Source organism: Hyperolius riggenbachi, chromosome 3 (assembly GCF_040937935.1).
Source record: "Hyperolius riggenbachi isolate aHypRig1 chromosome 3, aHypRig1.pri, whole genome shotgun sequence".
In the NCBI taxonomy this organism is placed as follows: Eukaryota; Metazoa; Chordata; class Amphibia; order Anura; family Hyperoliidae; genus Hyperolius; species Hyperolius riggenbachi.
This window is the reverse complement of record NC_090648.1, coordinates 106,512,832-106,534,631: the sequence shown is the minus strand read 5'-3', so window position 1 is coordinate 106,534,631 and position 21,800 is coordinate 106,512,832. Positions and strand designations below refer to the sequence as shown.

The following is a 21,800-nucleotide window of genomic DNA, read 5'->3' as shown; positions in this document are numbered from 1 at the left end:
CATCTCTGTTCTAAGTAAGCTGAATTGCCTGATAGTGTTGTATGATACATTTCTTCATGTTTTTCTTCAGTAAAGAGTTCTAACTTGTTATACTGGGTACCTATCTGGGTGTATTGAACACGCTGCTCCATCAGATATCTCATCATAATTACTAATATCCAGCATGTATATAACAGGAGAATTCTAAAGCCTCTTCTGAAGTCTAGTTGTTTAATAGAATTATCAACTGAACAATGCAACTGAATTTACTGGAAATAAAAGTCTTCTCTTCGTTGGTTGTGTACTATCTTTTAATTGAATGTACAATTCTGAGCGCTCTTTCAGTGAATCACAATCTAACATTCAACCATTGTGATCAAATCATTAAACTGATCTTCCAAAGACCTACTTAACAATAACAATAATATTTATATAGCGTTTTTCTCTCTGGGGACTCAAAGCACAGTGACCCTGCATTATGCAGTCTCAAAGGCTTGGGAAAAGAGGTGAGTTTTTAGCCTTTTTTCAAGCTGTCCAGAGAAGGAGCCTCTCGCACTGATTGCGGAAGTGAGTTCCATAGAGTAGGGGCTGCATAGGAAAAGGCCCGAGCACCAAATGTTAAGTGTGCCCTGGGAATAACCAACTTTATCTTGTTGGCGGGGTGGAGGGTACGTGGAAGGGCATAAAGTTCCAATAGATCCGCTATGTATTTGGGTATCATGTGGTTTAGAGCCTTGAATGTCAGCAGGCAGATCTGAAAATTGATTCTCCATTTTACTGGCAACCAGTGAAGAGTTTGCAGTACTGGGGTGATGTGTGAGCTGCGGGGGGCATTGGCTAGGAGTCTGGCTGCAGCATTCTGTACTAGCTGTAAGGGGCGCAGAACCTTATCTGTAGATCCGATGAACAGGGAGTTGCAGTAGTCTAGGCGGGAGGATACAAATGCATGAACCAGGGCAGGTAGGTCTTCAGCTTGGATAGGGTGTTTGATTCTCGCTATATTTCTTAGATGGAAGAAGGAAGACTTGACGACAGCTGATACCTGCTGTCTGAGTTTTAGATTTCCATCCAGGATCACCCCAAGGTTTCGCACAGAGTCTTTATACTGTACGGTATCGCCCCCAATTGCTAGTTTGAGGTGGTGAGCGTTTTGAACTTTATTCATCATATGTGGACCACCTACCACCAACACCTCTGTTTTGTGTTCAGCCTCAACCAGCTGGTGTTCATCCAGTTTTGTAAATCCACTAGACACGCATTTATGGATGCTGATGGGTCTTGGGTGCCAGGCTTGAAGGACAGATACAGTTGTGTGTCATCTGCATAACAATGGTATCCTAGGCCACCTTTACTGCAAACGGATTGTGAATCGATTTAGGCCTGAAACCGATCACAATCTGTGGAGCTGCCGCTGCTGCTGCCCCCCCCCCCCTCATAGATTACCTGTTCTGCCGGCGCGACTCCCCTGTTCCCCGCTGTCTTCTTCTCCGCTCCGGGCTCCAGACCGTTCCTGCAGCTACTGAACTTCCTGTCCAGGGGAAGTTTAAACAGTAGAGGGCGCTCTACTGTTTAAACTTCCTGCCGGGACAGGAAGTTCTGTGTAGCTGCAGGAACGCTCCCAGCGCGGAAAGAAGACAGCAGGGACCAGGGGAGTCGCGCCGGCGGAACAGGTAATGTATTGCCGCTGTATTGCGTCGGTTGTCGGGCATTCGAACGTCGCTATCGACGCACTCCCGACCCACCAGCGATCGAGAAAAATCTTCCGCACGGACGGATCGATAGGAACGATCGATATCGGACGGAAATCGATCGTTCTGTCAGCGGTGTGCGTGGCGATTTCACAGCTGATTCGATCACTATGATCGAATCGGCTGTATATCGGCGGGAAAATCGTTAGGTGTATGGGCCCCTTAAGCGCTCTCTTTTGCTTCTGACTTCCACATACCTGTTGTGCTGGAATGGTGGTGACTGGACTGCCGTCATCCTGATAGCGAGTCTCTGTGTAGTTATCACTTATCAAATCTCTGTGGAAAGATAGAGAATTTGTATCTTTGAAAATGCTCAGCTTATAGAATAAATTCACATCATTATTCATTATTTCCGAACTCTTAGGGGCATATTAAATAGCAATATTGAGTTCAGCTTAAAGTGACACTTTAAAAAACTCTTGAAAAAGAATTTTACTCACTCAGCTGCCGGCGGGGAACAAGAGCATCTGACCGAGACTGCAAGGGCACAGGATGGCTGCAGGGGGCTGGTAGAAGCCCCAGGTGATGAAAACTTTTTTTCTTATGACTTAAAGAGACTCCGTAACAAAAATTGCATCCTGTTTTTTATCATCCTACAAGTTCCAAAAGCTATTGTAATGTGTTCTGGCTTTCTGCAGCACGTTCTACTATCACCATCTCTGTAATAAATCAACTTATCTCTCTCTTGTCAGACTTGTCAGGCCTGTGTCTGGAAGGCTGCCAAGTTCTTCAGTGTTGTGGTTCAGTGATGCATCTCCCCCATCCAGGCCCCTCTCTGCACACTGCCTGTGTATTATTTAGATTAGAGTAGCTTCTCTCTTCTCTCTTATCTTTTACAAGCTGGATAAATCCTCCTCTGAGCTGGCTGGGCTTTCACATACAGAGGAATTACATACAGGCACAGCTGTCTGCACTCTGCAGGAAAAAACAGCCTGACACTTCAGTGGAAGCGAGCTGCAGGGGGAAAGAAACACACAAATGATCTCTTGAGATTCAAAAGGAAGGCTGTATACAGCCTGCTTGTGTATGGATGTATTTTCTATGTGTGGACATACTGTACATCAATCTACTTCCTGTTTTGGTGGCCATTTTGTTTGTTTATAAACAAACTTTTTAAAACTGTTTTTAACCACTTTTAATGCGGCGAGGAGCGGCAAAATTGTGACAGAGGGTAATAGGAGATGCCCCTAACGCACTGGTATGTTTACTTTTGTGCGATTTTAACAATACAGATTCTCTTTAAGCATCCCTTTAACCACTTCGCATCCAGACCTTGTTTTCCCCTTATTGACCAGAGCAGTTTTGACACTTTAGCAGTGTCCCTTTTTAATCAGCCATAACTTTATCCTTACTCATGACACCTAACTGATCTAGGTATCGTTTTTTTCAGGACAAACTAGACTTTCATTGGCGGGTATTTTATCCCTAGACCCAAAAAGTTTTCTATGCATTTTAATGGGAAAAAGAGGGGGAAAATGAAAAAAATGCATTTTTTCTCAGTTTTTATCAATTCCAGTTTGAAAATAAAAAGTACCACAGGAGATAAAAACATGTCACTAGTATTATTTCTCCCAGTATTGAAAGCAAAATGTGTCCCAAGTATCAGACCCCCCCTTATAGCCAGATGTGTCCCCAATATCAGTCCCCCCAGTATAGCCCAATGTGTCCTCTGTGTTTGGCACCTCCCAGCATGGATAGATAGATGTATCCCCAGGATTGCTGCCCCTCATGTGTCCATATGTGTCCCCAGGAATAGTGGTCCCCCATTATAGCCAGATGCGCCCTCAGGATTTGCAGGTGCACCCAGGATTAGGGCCCCCCACCATTATAGCCAGATCTGCCCCCAGTATAAAATTATACATTTGAAAAAAAAAATATGTGGCCCCTCATACTTTATCCCCCCCCCCCCCCAGCTGCACATTTTACCCCCACCCCCCACCAGGGGTCCACACACCCCCATAAGACCCAGCCAGATTCCCCCCCCCCCCCCCCCCCGGCAGCCCCCTCGGTGGCAAGATCGCTATAAAAAATGATAAGAAAGCAGCCTGACTCACCTTATCTCGTTCCAGCGATCAGCCTGCAGCCCAAGCCTCCGATCGCCGCTCTGCACGCAGCCCTGTGATGCCGGTTACCGGGTCCCGGCTTGATGACGTCAAGCTATTCAGCATCACAGGGCTGCGTGCAGAGCGGGGATCGGAGGCTCGGGCTACAGGCTGATCGCTGGAACAGGAAAAGGTGAGTCAGACTGCTTTCTGATCCTTTTCTTTTAGCAGATCCGACCACGGAGGGGAGAGATGAATGATCACGCTGTTTGCTACAGCGGTGATCGTTCATCCGCGGGGGGGTTACTAATTGGCTACAAGGGAACATTTTCCCTTTTACCAATTAGTATTGCAGCTGTTAGTGCCAGGAGGTGCGCTCTGAAGCGCACCTGTTCCTGCACAACAGGGCTGCAAGCAGGTCAGTATATCTACGTCGCTGTGGCTTGGAGAGAGCCACACCTGACGTAGATATGCTGTAGCAAAGGACAAAGTGGTTAAGGTCTCAACCCTGCACCTCTTAGAACAGTGTTCAGTCCATACACTAAACACTGAAAAGACACCTGAACTGAAAGGGATATATGGAGGCTGCCATATTGATTTCCTTTTAAACATTGCACATTGCCTGTCTATTCTGCTGATCCTCTAATACTTTTAGCCATAGCCCCTGAACAAGCATGCAGATCACATGTCATCTGAAGTCTGACTGGATTTACAGCATGGTTGTTTCAGGTTTGTGATTGGCACTAGTGTTGGGCGAACAGTGTTCGCCACTGTTCGGGTTCTGCAGAACATCACCCTGTTCGGGTGATGTTCGAGTTCGGCCGAACACCAGATGGTGTTCGGCCAAACTGTTCGGCCATATGGCCGAACTAAGAGCGCATGGCCGAACGTTACCCGAAAGTTCGGCTAGCGCTGTGATTGGCCGAACGGGTCACGTGGTTCGGATAGAGTTGAGCCGAAATTTTCGTAATTTCGCATTACTATAATTACGCATGCGAAATTTGCGATTACGATGCGAAATTAGCGTAGCGTAATTGCCATTAAAATCGTAATTGAAAATACCGTAAGCATAATTTTCAACGCGTAATTTCATGTTTCGTTCATGCCGTAATTTCGCATTAAACGCTACCGTAATTTCGCGTTAAACCGTAACGCTCCGTATAATATAAAAAGCCGCCGACTTTAAGAGTTAATAGCAAAGCCCCCTTAAATGCTAAGAGCCTCAAATTTGGAGAATATATTAAGGAGATCAGGAGGAATAAGAGGAAATTTTTTTTTTTCAAAAAGACCTTACAATCGATGTTAAAGTGTCAAAGTAAAAAGGTATACATTTAAAAACCCGCCGACTTTAACGGTTAATAGCAAAGCCTGCTTAAAGTTTAGGAACACCAAATTCCTAGGGTATATTAAGGGGATCAGTGGGAATAAGAGGAAAAATTTTTTTTTCAAAAAGACCTTATAGTTTTTGAGAAAATCGATTTTTAAGTTTCAAGGGCAAAAATGTCTTTTAAATGCGGAAAATGTCCGTTTTTTTTGCACAGGTAACAATAGTGTATTATTTTCATAGATTCCCCCAAGTGGGAAGAGTTTTACTTACTTCGTTCTGAGTGTGGGAAATATAAAAAAAAAACGACGTGGGGTCCCCCCTCCCAGACCTCTTTAACCCCTTGTCCCCCATGCAGGCTGGGATAGCCAGAATGCGGAGCACCGACCGCGTGGGGCTCCGCACCCTGACTATACCAGCCCGCATGGTCCATGGATTGGGGGGTCTCGGAAGGGGAGGGGCAGCCAAGCTTTCCCCTCCCCCTCCGAGCCCTTGTCCAATCCAAGGACAAGGGGCTCTTCTCCACCTCCGATGGGCGGTGGAGGTGGAGGCCGCAATTTCCTGGGGGGGGGGGTTCATGGTGGAATCTGGGAGTCCCCTTTAAAAAGGGGTCCCCCAGATGCCCACCCCCCCTCCCAGGAGAAATGAGTATAGAGGTACTTGTACCCCTTACCTATTTCCTTTAAGAGTTAAAAGTAAATAAACACACAAACACTTAGAAAAAGTATTTTAATTGAACAAAAAACATAACCACGAAAAAAGTCCTTTAATATTCTTAATTAACCATTAATACTTATCTGTCCCTTTAAATAAATGATCCCTCGAAATAGCCTCGGAAATGTTCTATCAGTTATAATGTAACAAAGTTATTACAATGTAACAACTTTGTTACATTGTAACTACGCCGCACCCGACGTCACTCGCCGCTCAGCCGCCGCATACGCGTCTGCGCTGCACAGACCCGACAGAGCTCTGAGCTATATAGCTCAGAGCTCTCTAAGCATCTTTGAATTTGGGCTCCAAGGAGCCCCATTGGTCCTTAGCAGACCAATGGGGTTCCTTCTGTTCCTCTCGGCGAGTGACGTCGGGTGCGGTGTAGTTACAATGTAACAAAGTTGTTACATTGTAATAACTTTGTTACATTGTAACTGATAGAACATTTCCGAGGCTATTTCGAGGGATCATTTATTTAAAGGGACAGGTAAGTATTAATGGTTAATTAAGAATATTAAAGGACTTTTTTCGTGGTTATGTTTTTTGTTCAATTAAAATACTTTTTCTAAGTGTTTGTGTGTTTATTTACTTTTAACTCTTAAAGGAAATAGGTAAGGGGTACAAGTACCTCTATACTCATTTCTCCTGGGAGGGGGGGTGGGCATCTGGGGAACCCCTTTTTAAAGGGGACTCCCAGATTCCACCATGAACCCCCCCCCCCCCCAGGAAATCGCGGCCTCCACCTCCACCGCCCATCGGAGGTGGAGAAGAGCCCCTTGTCCTTGGATTGGACAAGGGCTCGGAGGGGGAGGGGAAAGCTTGGCTGCCCCTCCCCTTCCGAGACCCCCCAATCCATGGACCATGCGGGCTGGTATAGTCAGGGTGCGGAGCCCCACGTGGCCGGTGCTCCGCATTCTGGCTATCCCAGCCTGCATGGGGGACAAGGGGTTAAAGAGGTCTGGGAGGGGGGACCCCACGTCGTTTTTTTTTTATATTTCCCACACTCAGAACGAAGTAAGTAAAACTCTTTCCACTTGGGGGAATCTATGAAAATAATACACTATTGTTACCTGTGCAAAAAAACGGACATTTTCCGCATTTAAAAGACATTTTTGCCCTTGAAACTTAAAAATCGATTTTCTCAAAAACTATAAGGTCTTTTTGAAAAAAAATTTGTTTCCTCTTATTCCCACTGATCCCCTTAATATACCCTAGGAATTTGGTGTTCCTAAACTTTAAGCAGGCTTTGCTATTAACCGTTAAAGTCGGCGGGTTTTTAAATGTATACATTTTTACTTTGAAACTTTAACATCGATTTTCTCAAAAACTATAAGGTCTTTTTGAAAAAAATTTTTTTCCTCTTATTCCTTCTGATCTCCTTAATATATTCTCCAAATTTGAGGCTCTTAGCATTTAAGGGAGCTTTGCGATTAACCCTTAAAGTCGGTGGCTTTTTTATATTATACGGAGCATTACGGTTTAACGCGAAATTACGGTAGCGTTTAATGCGAAATTACTGCATTAACAAATACCCATTGTAATGCGAAAATTACGCGAAAAATTACGCTTACGCGAAATTTCGCGAAATCCTTCTTCATTACGATTATGTACTTACGGCCATAATCGTAATTACACTAATTACGCGAAATTTCGCGAAATCGTAATTACGTCATTACGCTTATCTCTAGGTTCGGACCCGAACGCGCTCTGATTGGCCGAACGGGTCACGTGGTTCGGGTAAATAAATACCCGATCCACGTCATTTCTCCGCCATTTGTCTGTGGGTTTAGCTTTGGGTAGGCAGGCAGGGTAGTTATCTCTCCAGCCAGGCTAGCCAGGGTCCCCCCAGTCATTGTGTCGCTGCTGGGAACAGTAGTACACCGCTCACCCACACTATATAGCATTGTGTTTACTGCCACTCTGTGTCTCTGCTGGGAACAGTAGTACACCGCTCACCCTGTATAGCATTGTGCTCTGTGTCGCTGCTGGGAATAGTAGTACACCGCTCACCCACACTATATAGCATTGTGTTTACTGCCACTCTGTGTGTTTGCTGGGAACAGTAGTACACCGCTCACCCTGTATAGCATTGTGCTCTGTGTCGCTGCTGGGAATAGTAGTACACCGCTCACCCACACTATATAGCATTGTGTTTACTGCCACTCTGTGTGTCTGCTGGGAACAGTAGTACACCGCTCACCCTGTATAGCATTGTGCTCTGTGTCGCTGCTGGGAATAGTAGTACACCGCTCACCCACACTATATAGCATTGTGTTTACTGCCACTCTGTGTGTCTGCTGGGAACAGTAGTACACCGCTCACCCTGTATAGCATTGTGCTCTGTGTCGCTGCTGGGAATAGTAGTACACCGCTCACCCACACTATATAGCATTGTGTTTACTGCCACTCTGTGTGTCTGCTGGGAACAGTAGTACACCGCTCACCCTGTATAGCATTGTGCTCTGTGTCGCTGCTGGGAATAGTAGTACACCGCTCACCCACACTATATAGCATTGTGTTTACTGCCACTCTGTGTCTCTGCTGGGAACAGTAGTACACCGCTAACCTACCAATGTATAGCATTGGGCTCTGTGTCTCTGCTGGGAACAGTAGTACACCGCTCACCCTGTATAGCATTGTGCTCTGTGTCGCTGCTGGGAATAGTAGTACACCGCTCACCCACCACTGTATAGCATTGTGCTCTGTGTCGCTGCTGGGAACAGTAGTACACCGCTCACCCACACTATATAGCATTGTGTTTACTGCCACTCTGTGTCTCTGCTGGGAACAGTAGTACACCGCTCACCCACCACTGTATAGCATTGTGCTCTGTGTCGCTGCTGGGAACAGTAGTACACCGCTCACCCACACTATATAGCATTGTGTTTACTGCCACTGTGTGTCTCTGCTGGGAACAGTAGTACACCGCTAACCCACCACTGTATAGCATTGTGCTCTGTGTCGCTGCTGGGAATAGTAGTACACCGCTCACCCACACTATATAGAATTGTGTTTACTGCCACTCTGTGTCTCTGCTGGGAACAGTAGTACACCGCTCACCCTGTATAGCATTGTGCTCTGTGTCGCTGCTGGGAATAGTAGTACACCGCTCACCCACACTATATAGCATTGTGTTTACTGCCACTCTGTGTCTCTGCTGGGAACAGTAGTACACCGCTCACCCACCACTGTATAGCATTGTGCTCTGTGTCGCTGCTGGGAACAGTAGTACACCGCTCACCCACACTATATAGCATTGTGTTTACTGCCACTCTGTGTCTCTGCTGGGAACAGTAGTACACCGCTCACCCACCACTGTATAGCATTGTGCTCTGTGTCGCTGCTGGGAACAGTAGTACACCGCTCACCCACACTATATAGCATTGTGTTTACTGCCACTCTGTGTCTCTGCTGGTAACAGTAGTACACCGCTCACCCACCACTGTATAGCATGTTTCTCTGTGTCGCTGCTGGGAACAGTAGTACACCGCTCACCCACACTATATAGCATTGTGTTTACTGCCACTCTGTGTCTCTGCTGGGAACAGTAGTACACCGCTCACCCACCACTGTATAGCATTGTGCTCTGTATCGCTGCTGGGAATAGTAGTACACCGCTCACCCACCACTGTATAGCATTGTGCTCTGTGTCGCTGCTGGGAATAGTAGTACACCGCTCACCCACACTATATAGAATTGTGTTTACTGCCACTCTGTGTCTCTGCTGGGAACAGTAGTACACCGCTCACCCACCACTGTATAGCATTGTGCTCTGTATCGCTGCTGGGAACAGTAGTACACCGCTCACCCGCCACTGTATAGCATTTCTGTACTGCCACTGTACTGCTGCCAGTCAGCGTGTACTTTAAGGATAAGTGAAATGAAGAAAAAATCCTATGAAAGAGGGAGGGGCAAGGGAAGAGGTATTCCCCCTGACGGTTCACGTTCAGGCCACAGTGGAGCAAGGAAGAAAACCCACTCAATACCGCCCATGTTGTCCATGAAATCAACCCTCACAAATCCAAAAGAACAGGACCAGATAATTAATTGGATGAGCTCTCAAGCGTCCAGCAGTGGGTTAAGCAGCACCAGCACATCACGCACGAGGTCCGAGTCCTCAGCCAGTTACAAGGAGCCAGTGGGCACAAAGCTGACACAACCGGCAGCGACACCACGCACACAACTGCCAAATAACCAGTCCGAAGAATTTCCTCAGGACACAATGGGGTATTCGCAGGAGCTATTCCCAACCCAACAAACTTCCACCTTTCAAAGGTCAATGTAACAGCCAGAAATGTTGTGCCCGGATTCACAACCATTGACTGTGGGAAATGCACCGCGCACTGAAATGCAAGGCGAGTCCGAGGACTTTGAAACCCAAATCCCAGAGCAATTTGGGCAGGAGGGGTTTCAATTGCAGGAGGTCGGCCGAGAAGATCTTGAAGACGACGTTGGAGTGTGCTGTGCAGAGGTTGTTGTGGGGAGCTCTACTCCACGGCGGCGGCCCACAATCACATATGACGAGTTTGAGGAGATGGAAGAGGAGGAGGGTATGGACAATGTTGACAGAGACCCAGATTTTGTATGTGAAGGAGAACATCGCCGTCGTAGCAGCACAGATGAGTCTGTTGAAGAACCCACTGCTGCACGAGTTTGCCTTGTGCCACAAGGTAGGCGGCGCGAAATTTCAGGCACCACAAGCGTGGAAGTTCAAGTGAGACGCAAAAGAGGCGCAAACAGAAATCGCCAGCAAGGCAGGTGCTCCAAAGTCTGGCCTTTCTTTGAAGACTGCAGTGAGGATGGTACCATGGTGATTTGCAAGGTGTGCAAGACCCGCCTGAGCAGGGGGAAACATATTAACAACCTCTCCACCACCAGCATGACCCGCCACATGGTATCCAAACATCCCACTCTGTGGGCGCCAGGACAGGGTACCAGCAACACTGCCTCCCTTGGGGTCACCAGACTCACCACCAGACCATCCTCAGCAGCAGCAGTAGCCCAGTCATTGCGTGGTTCACAACAACATTCACAAACATCAAACGATGCTGACACTGTCACTTTCCAGAATAGTGCTCTTGAGGTCTCCCAGTCTTCATCAAACACAACAACCAACAGCCGTTCAGTGTGCAGCCCTACGGTTCAGTTGTCTGTCTCGGAGATGCTTGAGCGCAAGAGGAAATTGCCAGCAAATGACCCCCGGGCCGTGGCACTAACAGCCAGCATAGCCAAGCTTCTGGCCTGCGAAATGCTGCCATATCGAGTGGTGGAGACAAACAGCTTCAAGGGCATGATGTCAGTGGCCATCCCACGTTACGTGGTTCCCAGCCGCTACCACTCTGCAGTGCCTGAGTTGCATGAGCACATGGTCAGCAAAATAACCCGAAGCTTGAAGAATGCCGTTGCCTGCAAGGTTCACCTCACCACTGACACCTGGACGAGTGCGTTCGGCCAGGGTCGATACATCTCCCTTACCGCGCACTGGGTGAACCGTGTGGAGCCTGGCAGCGATTCCTCACCTGCTACGGCGCGGGTGTTGCCCACGCCGCAAACAGCTGCACCGCCGTCCCTCCCACTGGATAACAACAGCAGCACCTACCTCTCTGACTCCTTCTCCTCCAACGCATCTCAAAGCTGTACCTCATCCGGAAACGCTAACCCAGCAGCAGTAGGATCGTGGAAGCAGTGCAGCACAGCTGTTGGCATGCATCAGCAAGCGTTGCTGAAGCTGATCTGCCTTGGGGATAAGCAGCACACAGGGGAGGAAATTTGGAGGGGAATAAAGGAACATACGGATTTGTGGCTGGCACCGCTGGACCTGAAACCGGGCACGGTTGTGTGTGATAATGGGAGTAATCTCATTCGCGCTTTAAGGTTGGCTAAGCTGACACACATCCCTTGCCTGGCGCACGTGATGAACCTAGTAGTTCAGCGGTTCCTGAGGACATACCCAGGCGTGGCCGATCTTCTGTTGAAGGTGCGACGAGTGGCCAAACATTGCAGAAATTCCAGTACTGCTTCGGGGGCACTCGCCAAGATGCAGGAGCGCAATCTCCCCCATCATCGCTTGCTGTGTGATGTCCCTACGTGCTGGAATTCTACGCTGCACATGCTAGCCCGCTTTTGCGAGCAGAAGAGTGCAGTGGTCCAGTACATGACGGCGCAGTACCGAGGTGCATCCGGACAGCTGCCAAGCTTCTGTGGATCCGATTGGGCCAACATGTTGGACCTCTGCCAAGTCCTCCAAAATTTTGAGCAATCCACGTTGCTTGTGAGCAGTGACAACTCTTCAGTCAGCATTACCATACCACTGCTGTGTTTACTGAAGAAGTCAATGTTGAAAATCAAGGAAACAGCTGTCATGATGCAACTGGGGGAATCTGAAGGAGAAAACGATCAGCGTGATGATACCAACATCAGGCCATCTGCTTTAGGAAACGCTGGCCCCAAAAGCTATGATGAAGAAGAGGAGGAGGAACAGCTGGAGTTGGAGCAGGAATTTCATGCCACCACTGACGAGGGCCAGAGCGGTGCACGTTGGACTTCCACAATTCAGCGCGAATGGTCAGCAGAAGCAGACCAGGAAGAAGGTGACGACTATGATGCATCACAACAACTATCACAACGCTCACAAGAGGATGATGAGGATTCTGGCAGGACTCTGGCACACATGGCTCAATTCATGCTAGACTGCATTGAACGCGACCCACGCATTGTGCGCATTCTGGACAACACCAATTACTGGGTTTATACCCTTCTGGATCCACGGTACAAACACAATGTTCCAAAACTGCTTGAAGAAAGAGTCAGACAGGTAAAAATGGAAGAATACCAGCAGGCCCTTGTGGAGACTTTAGAGAGGAGATTGACATCCACCCCCTCCTCTAGCCAGTTGTACGCCGACAGACTGACTTCCGCAAACCCATGACGACCAGGAGGGCAGCAAACAACACAAGCCGCAGCTAGTGCCCAAAAGGGAATGGTATCGGCAGTGTCCTTGGAGTGGGAAAATTTTCTGACACCCATGCAGCAGCCCACAGAACAGCAAGCGTGCAGATCCACCTCCAACACCGATCGCCTGGAGAAGATAGTCAAGGACTACATGTCAGATGGCGTAGCTGTGTTGAACAATCCATCTGCACCCTTCAACTATTAGGTATCGAAGCTAGACACCTGGCACGAACTGGCAATGTACGCAATAGAGGTGCTGGCTTGCCCGGCAGCCAGCGTTATGTCGGAACGCTGTTTCAGTGCTGCCGGAGGCATCGTCACAGATCAGCGTATCCGCCTCTCCACAGAAAATGCAGACCGTCTGACTCAAATTAAAATGAATCAATCCTGGATTGGAAACGACTACGCAACACTCCCGGACCCCAACCAAGTAACATGAACAATGAACATCTGTGATGGGTTAGCGTTTCCGGTCCCTGTTTATTGAACCTCTCATCTGTATTACATTTATGACTGCATGCCGACAAAATGCAAATTGCTATCCGCACGCTTCTTGTCCTCATGCAAGGCCTGGGTTGTTGTGTCTCAAAGCGTGGCCTTCTCCTCCTGCGCCTCCTCTTGTTCCATCACGTGTGCTGCTGCTGGGTTAGCGTTACCGGTCCCTTTTCCTGGAACCTCTTATCTGTATTACATTTATGACTGCATGGCGGCAAAATGCATGCTATCCGCACGCTTCTTGTCCTCATGCAAGGCCTGGGTTGTTGTGTCTCAAAGCGTGGCCTTCTCCTCCTGCGCCTCCTCCTGTTCCATCACATGTGCTGCTGCTGGGTTAGCGTTACCGGTCCCTTTTCCTGGAACCTCTTATCTGTATTACATTTATGACTGCATGGCGGCAAAATGCATGCTATCCGCACGCTTCTTGTCCTCATGCAAGGCCTGGGTTGTTGTGTCTCAAAGCGTGGCCTTCTCCTCCTGCGCCTCCTCCTGTTCCATCACGTGTGCTGCTGCTGGGTTAGCGTTACCGGTCCCTTTTCCTGGAACCTCTTATCTGTATTACATTTATGACTGCATGGCGGCAAAATGCATGCTATCCGCACGCTTCTTGTCCTCATGCAAGGCCTGGGTTGTTGTGTTTCAAAGCGTGGCCTTCTCCTCCTGCGCCACCCTCCTCCTGTTCCATCACGTGTGCTGCTGCTGGGTTAGCGTTACCGGTCCCTTTTCCTGGAACCTCTTATCTGTATTACATTTATGACTGCATGGCGGCAAAATGCATGCTATCTGCACGCTTCTTGTCCTCATGCAAGGCCTGGGTTGTTGTGTCTCAAAGCGTGGCCTTCTCCTCCTGCGCCGCCCTCCTCCTGTTCCATCACGTGTGCTGCTGCTGGGTTAGCGTTGCCGGTCCCTTTTTATGGAACCTCTTATCTGTATTACATTTATGACTGCATGGCGGCAAAAAGCATATTACCTGTGCAAAGAAAACAGACATTTCCCGCATTTAATAGACAGTTTTCCCTTTGAAACTTTAAAATCGATTTTCTCAAAAACTATAAGCTCTTTTTGCTAAAAAAATTTTTCCTCTTGTACCCACTCCCAAGGTGCACATACCCTGTAAATTTGGGGTATGTAGCATGTAAGGAGGCTTTACAAAGCACGAAAGTTCGGGTCCCCATTGACTTCCATTATGTTCGGAGTTCGGCTCGAACACCCGAACATCGCGGCCATGTTCGGCCTGTTCGGCCCGAACCCGAACATCTAGATGTTCGCCCAACACTAATTGGCACTACTGATGCATGAATGACGAGCAGGGTGCCAGGCAACTGCTATTGTTTAAAAGGAAATAAATATAGAAGCCTCCTTGTCCCTCTCACTTCGGGTGTCCTTGAAGTTACCCTGTGTAAAGGGGGCCACACACGATACAATAAAATGATCCAATTTTATGGCAATTCGATAAAAATGATCGGTTGTATAAAATAATCCAAACTTTTTTTTTACTCGTTTAAGAAACCTTATTGAATTTCCCATTTTCTTTTATAAATAAGTAGATCGGGAGTGGTGGATTTTTCTGATCAATTTTGAAATAAAAATGAAATGGTGTAGGGTAGATTGTCCATTCATTCATGTGTAGACCCAAGCAATTTTTTCAGAGTTTTAATTTTTTTTCATAATTGAGGGAAAATGCATTTTTTTCATAATTTGTGCCGTCTTTTGCTGGCGCCCACATAACCCTCTGAGCGCTGCTATAGCCATAATTAACATTACAGTCTATGGCGGTGCCCAAATATCCGGCCCCTTTTTTACCTGTCTCACCTGGAGACATCAGTAGCTGCTCAGCATTAAAAATAGTGTAATGAATATAATTTCCTTGTGCAAACTGCCAGTTTTCTAGCGCGTGAGGCGCCTCTACATTGATAAATGGAACTATCTATAACCAAGGCCTGATTTACACTTTTAGTGCCACTAGGCCAAGTATGTTGTGGCTCCCCTTTCTTGTGCAGCAGCGCCCCTCTCATTCCATGTGCAGCCCCCACTTCCAGGGCTATCATCCATATACAGCAGCCCCTCCCATTCCATGTGCAGCCCCCACTTCCAGGGCTATCATCCATGTACAGCAGCCTCTCCCATTCCATGTGCAGCCCCCTCTTCCATGTGTATCATCCATGTACAGCAGCCCCTCCCATTCCATGTGCAACCCCCACTTCCATGTGTATCATCCATGTACAGCAGCCCCTCCCATTCCATGTGCAACCCCCACTTCCATGGCTATCATCCATGTACAGCAGCCCCTCCCATTCCATGTGCAGCCCCCACTTCCATGGCTATCATCCATGTACAGCAACCCCTCCCATTCCATGTGCAGCCCCCACTTCCATGGCTATCATCCATGTACAGCAGCCCCTCCCATTCCATGTGCAGCCCCCTCTTCCATGTGTATCATCCATGTACAGCAGCCCCTCCCATTCCATGTGCATCCCCCACTTCCATGTGTATCATCCATGTACAGCAGCCCCTCCCATTCCATGTGCAACCCCCACTTCCATGGCTATCATCCATGTACAGCAGCCCCTCCCATTCCATGTGCAGCCCCCACTTCCATGGCTATCATCCATGTACAGCAGCCCCTCCCATTCCATGTGCAGCCCCCACTTCCATGGCTATCATCCATGTACAGCAGCCCCTCCCATTCCATGTGCAGCCCCCTCTTCCATGTGTATCATCCATGTACAGCAGCCCCTCCCATTCCATGTGCATCCCCCACTTCCATGGCTATCATCTATGTACAGCAGCCCCTCCCATTCCATGTGCAGCCCCCACTTCCATGGCTATCATCCATGTACAGCAGCCCCTCCCATTCCATGTGCAACCCCCACTTCCATGGCTATCATCCATGTACAGCAGCCCCTCCCATTCCATGTGCAGCCCCCACTTCCATGGCTATCATCCATGTACAGCAGCCCCTCCCATTCCATGTGCAGCCCCCACTTCCATGTGTATCATCCATGTACAGCAGCCCCTCCCATTCCATGTGCAGCCCCCACTTCCATGGGTATCATCCATGTACTGCAGTTCCTTTATTTCTTGGGTATCAGTTTTCCTTTTTTTCATTTGTTACTCCCCATTTGCAGCCTTCTCTTTCATATGCAGCAACCCCTCTTTCATGTTCAAGTGCCCCCTCGGGCTGCAGCATCCAAGGCCCAGGCCCTTGTGGCCTTTCCAGAAATCCGGCCCTGTCTGTAACTGTCTCTTAATGTAAATACCCATAAATTCAGCTTATAATAGCAGAAAGAAATTCTTCCAAACAGAAGGAGTTTATATGGTGGCTGTTTTTTTTCCCCTTTCTTGAAAGTCACAGAGGGTACTTACTCTGTCTTTTCCAGCTGAAGCTCCACTGGTCTTCCATTTAGCGCTAACCCATAATGCACCAGGTCTGGGTATTTGCTCTGTGAAGGCAGAAGAGACATTGAGAGGTATATAGCAACAACAACAAGTATCCTGAATGTGCTGACTATAAAAAAAACCTTCCAAAAATAAAGTTGGACTTCGATTTTATTTCTCCTGACAGTACATTTTCAGAACCAAGTATTTATTTTCTTTGTTGCATTATTTGTGTGGTTGTTACAAGTCAGTGTGTCTTAACCCACTTCTGTTTTTTGGTGCAGGAGAAGTTCTGTAAAAAGGGGGAACTGTAAGTCTTGTTTACATTTTTGTGACTTGCCATTCATTTCACCACCTCGCATGCAGTGAAGCGTGCAGTTTTTAGAAGTAAATATTGTTGCAAGGCACGTCAACAGCCACAGGCTGTCAAATTGTAAATTGTATTTATTTCTTTTTAAATAATTTAGAAATGCAGCACATGGGTGAGACAGCTCGCAATGCATATCAATTCATTTTCAAATAAGATGCAGTTCATGCCATTGTACAATACAGCAAAATGTACGGCAAGCAGGCCCGGATTTACATCACAGGAGCCTATAGGCACAGATGTCCAGGGAGCCTACACTTTGCCGTCCATGAATCTACAAACACACGCCGAACCGCACCATCATAGAGGGGCAGCGGGTGCGACGTTATCATCGCATTGCGCACTAACCATAGGCTGCTGCGCGCACTGTGTGGGGTCCTATGGGCGCAAACCACCTTACACTGTGGTTTGCGCCCACTATCTATTAGGGCTCACTAACCGGCTTAGCACTGGTTAGTGAATCAAGCCCAAAGTCTCTGAGAGAAAATTGACCTGAAAATGACAGGGCTTGAACCCAAAAGGATTCAGCAATGTCTGCCACAAATCAGATCTACTCGGACAATATTAAGAGAATTCAATATTAGTAGTAATACCTCTAACCTGTCTCCCTATAAGAACAGTGTGAGAAGTCTGCAGTGCATGTGATCAGTTACTGTACCTGAGTGTCTCTCTTGTTCCGAACGTGAAGTCGTTCAGGGTAGACAACTTCATATTTCTGCTCCTCAGGAAGTGCTGAAAATAAAACATACAGTAAATTATTAATGTTTTTCTTAGTTTCTTGCTGTTTTTTTCTTCTTAAATTGTTAATTTGAGGAACACTCCTTTGTCTGGACCCTTTGGCCTGGAACCCACTACAAAGCGATATCGCTAATCAGAATCGCTAGTGTTTTTAATGAGCGTTTTGTAAGCCATTTCATGAGCGTTTTCTGGCGATTTTGGTACCAATTTTAAAAAGTGTAAGCTTTTTGCCAGCGATTGTGTAGTGATTTGCGATTAGCGGTTTTAATTCTGATTGGTACATTCAATTAATTTTCATTTTTTTACAGTGTGCAGTAATTTTAATACGCTAGCAAATTGCTCTGTGTAGGTTTGACGAGCAATTACACCAGCGTTTATATACTTTACATTGCAGGAATGCTAACGCAAGACGCTAACACTAATAAATGCTGCATCTCCTACGTTTGTGATTTTGGTAATCGCAATGGCTCCAGTGGAATTTGGCCCATCCATTAACATTAGCTGACCGTTTAGGGCAGGGGTCTCAAACTCAATTTACCTGGGGGGCCGCAGGAGGCAAAGTCAGGATGAGGCTGGGCTGCATAAGGAATTTCACAATCGCGGCGCATTGCCGCCTCTGCCCGCCCCTCTCACTCTTCCTTCACAGAGAGGGGCGGGGAGAGGCGGCGATCCGGGCGGCGATTGACGTCAGGAAGGGCAGAGCTGAAGCTGAAAGCTCTGCCCCTTCCTGGAAATGCTGGCGGATTGCCTCCCGGGCCATTTGGGGGCTCTGCAGCCCTCGTTTAGCAGCGGGGATGCGGCGGATTACTTGGGAGCACTGAAGCGAACTATAAGGAAGCTTTTGCCGGCGAGGGCCACAAAATATTGTATCGAGGGCCGCAAATGGCCCGCGGGCCGCGAGTTTGAGTCCTCTGGTTTTGAAAACCTCCCTAAACACTCACAAAATCGCTCTAGTGGGTTCCAGCCCTTGTGTTTTTGTGAGAGGTTGTTAGGTGTATGCAGTCTTGTGAAAGAGTGAGTTTACTCCACTTAAAGCCTCTTCAAGCACATGTGGACTAAGGCTAGGTTCACAGTGGTCAGTTGCATAACGCACACATTATAAAGTGTTATAATGGCTGCCTGTGAACTATGGGAGACTGGACATAGACTTTAATGCAAAGCCTGCATGCAGCGAGTTAGAATAAAGTGATTATTTACACAGTACTGTGAACAGGCCCATAGAATTGTATATGCAATGAGTTGACATGCACAATTATTCTGCAATGCAACTAACCACTGTAAACCGAGCCTAAACAATTTTTTTTCCTTTATTCAAACTGGATATAAAGAGAAAAGTGGTGCAAATGAACAAACATGGATATGAGAAAAATGTCTTTGCAATCAATGAGTTAAAAATAACTAATAAAATGTACCAATACTTTCCTGAAAATTAATGTGAAGTAGAAAAATTAAGCTCTCTCTGCACTCTATTATCTGATAAAAACTATCTTAAATAGCCTTTTCTTATGAATAATTGAAATTAACTTGGAGATTTTTTTTCCAGTTCTCAAAGTATATTCTGTTTTAGAAGCTGAGGGTTCCTGGAATACACAGTCCATTTCATACCACCCCACAGCGTCATTCCTTTTTGGATTTACAGCAAGGTTTATAGTCATGTTGTATAGCAAGGTCAACTTTTACCCTAGGTTCAGTCTTCTGATAGATAATCGTATATTATTCTTTAGTATCTTCTGGTGCATTGAAGAATTCATGATAAATTCTGTGATGATGAACTTCCTATAGCCTGATGCAGGAAAGCAGTCACAAACTACCGTATATACTCGCAAGCAAGCCGACCCGCATATAAGCCGACCCCCCAACTTTTACCTGAAAAAACCAGGAAAATGATTGACCCTCATACAAGCCGGGGGTAGGAAATGCTGGCCTTGTGATCCCTGCAGTGTGTCCCAGTATAGCTAGTATAGTGCCAAGTATGGGTAGGTAGTGCCAAAGTATAGCTAGTAAAGTGCCCAGTATAGCTAGTAAAGTGCCCAGTATAGCTAGTATAGTGCCCAGTATAGCTAGTATAGTGCCCAGTATAGTGCCCCGTATAGCTAGTATAGTGCCCAGTACAGCTAGTATAGTGCCCAGTATAGTTAGTAAAGTGCCCAGTATAGCTAGTATAGTGCCCATTTTAGCTAGTATAGTGCCCAGTATAGCTAGTAAAGTGCCCAGTATAGCTAGTAAAGTGCCCAGTATAGCTAGTATAGTGCCCAGTATAGTGCCCAGTATAGCTAGTATAGTGCCCAGTACAGCTAGTAAAGTGCCTAGTATAGCTAGTAAAGTGCCCAGTAAAGCTAGTATAGTGCCCAGTCTAGCTAGTAAAGTGCCCAGTATAGCTAGTACAGTGCCCAGTATAGCTAGTATAGTGCCCAGTATACTGCCCAGTATAGCTAGTAAAGTGCCCAGTACAGCTAGTAAAGTGCCCAGTACAGCTAGTAAAGTGCCCAGTATAGTTAGTATAGTGCCCAGTATAGCTAGTAAAGTGCCCAGTATAGCTAGTATAGTGCCCAGTATAGCTAGTATAGTGCCCAGTATAGTGCCCATTATAGCTAGTATAGTGCCCAGTACAGCTAGTAAAGTGCCCAGTATAGCTAGTAAAATTCCCAGTATAGCTAGTATAGTGCCCAGTATAGCTAGTATCGTGCCCAGTATAGCTAGTAAAGTGCCCAGTATAGCTAGTATAGTGCCCAGTATAGCGTCCCAGTGTGGGTAGGTAATGCCCCCCACCCCCACGGCTGCCGCTGCTATTACCTTGCCCGGCGGCTTCCTCTATTCTCCTCTCCGTCTCCTGCTGCCAGTGCCCCGTGTAAATAATTCACAGCAGCTCGCCCCACAGCGGCTGCTGTGTGATGGGTGAGAAGCCGTAGAGCGAGCGGCTTCCTGTAGTGGCGATGTGTATCGCCGTTACTATTGGAACCACTCTCTACGGCTTCACACTCATCACACAGCAGCCGCCGTGGGGTAAGCTGCTGTGAATTATTTACACGGGGCACTGGCAGCAGGAGACGGAGTGAGGAATAGAGGAAGCCGCCGGGTAAGCAAATAGCAGTGGCGGCCGCGGGTGTGGGGGGGGGGGTCTATCGCAGACCAACGACTCGCAAGCAAGCCAACCCCCCAACTTTTGGCCCACTTTTTGGGGGTAAAAAATCCGGCTTGCTTGCGAGTATATACAGTATATAATTTCCACCACCATATCTTACAGTTGGTTCAAAATTCTTCTAGAGAAATGTGGTTTTTTTTTAATTTGCTAAATATATTGGGCTTGATTTACAAAATGGTGCTAACTTAATTAGCACGCCTAAAAGCCCTTTTTCACGCATTAAGTCCTTTAGGACGCGCAAAATTTCGGAAAGCTTAGTGATGTGCGGTGCGTGCGAAACGGCGCACCAGGTACGCCTAAACCGTTGCACCCGGTGCGCCTGAAACGTCACACAGTGCGACCTTTCAGGCGCAGCCGGCATGCCGTTTCGGTCACCCTGGTGTGATGTTTCGCGTGCACCGCGCAGCGCTAAACTTTGCACACGATAAATAAAAACTTTGGGCGTGCTAACTGCTTAGCACCATTTTGTGAATCGAGCCCATTGTCTGGTGCTGTATCTACAGTGGCTTGCAAAAGTATTCGGCTCCCTTGAAGTTTTCCACATTTTGTCACATTACTGTCACAAATGTGAATCAATTTTATTGGAATTCCACGTGAAAGACCAATACAAAGTGGTGTACATGTGAGAAGTGGAACGAAAATCAAATCATACATGATTCCAAACATTTTTTTACAAATCTATAACTGCAAAGTGGGGTGTGCGTAATTATTTAGCCCCCTTTGGTCTGAGTGCAGTCAGTTGCCCATAGACATTGCCTGATGAGTGCTAATGACTAAATAGAGTGCACCTGTGTGTAATCTAATACAGCTGCTCTATGACGGCCTCAGAGGTTGTCTAAGAGAATATTGGGAGCAACAACACCATGAAGTCCAAAGAACACACCAGACAGGTCAGGGATAAAGTTATTGAGAAATTTCAAGC

General features: G+C 47.1%; 1 protein-coding gene across 2 annotated transcripts in view; it reads right to left on the bottom strand.

Moving 5' to 3' along the window:
- Positions 1 to 21,800, bottom strand: part of LOC137561088 (zinc metalloproteinase-disintegrin-like halysase) — a 136,234-nt gene that overhangs the window by 80,037 nt on the left and 34,397 nt on the right. For both annotated transcript variants that reach the window (XM_068272331.1, XM_068272332.1), the window contains exons 2-4: positions 17,657 to 17,730; positions 16,620 to 16,696; positions 1,925 to 2,003 (exon numbers count right to left, since the gene is read on the bottom strand). In XM_068272331.1, the coding sequence (XP_068128432.1) occupies positions 1,925 to 2,003; positions 16,620 to 16,696; positions 17,657 to 17,730 (230 nt within the window). The remainder of the gene's footprint in view (positions 1 to 1,924; positions 2,004 to 16,619; positions 16,697 to 17,656; positions 17,731 to 21,800) is intronic.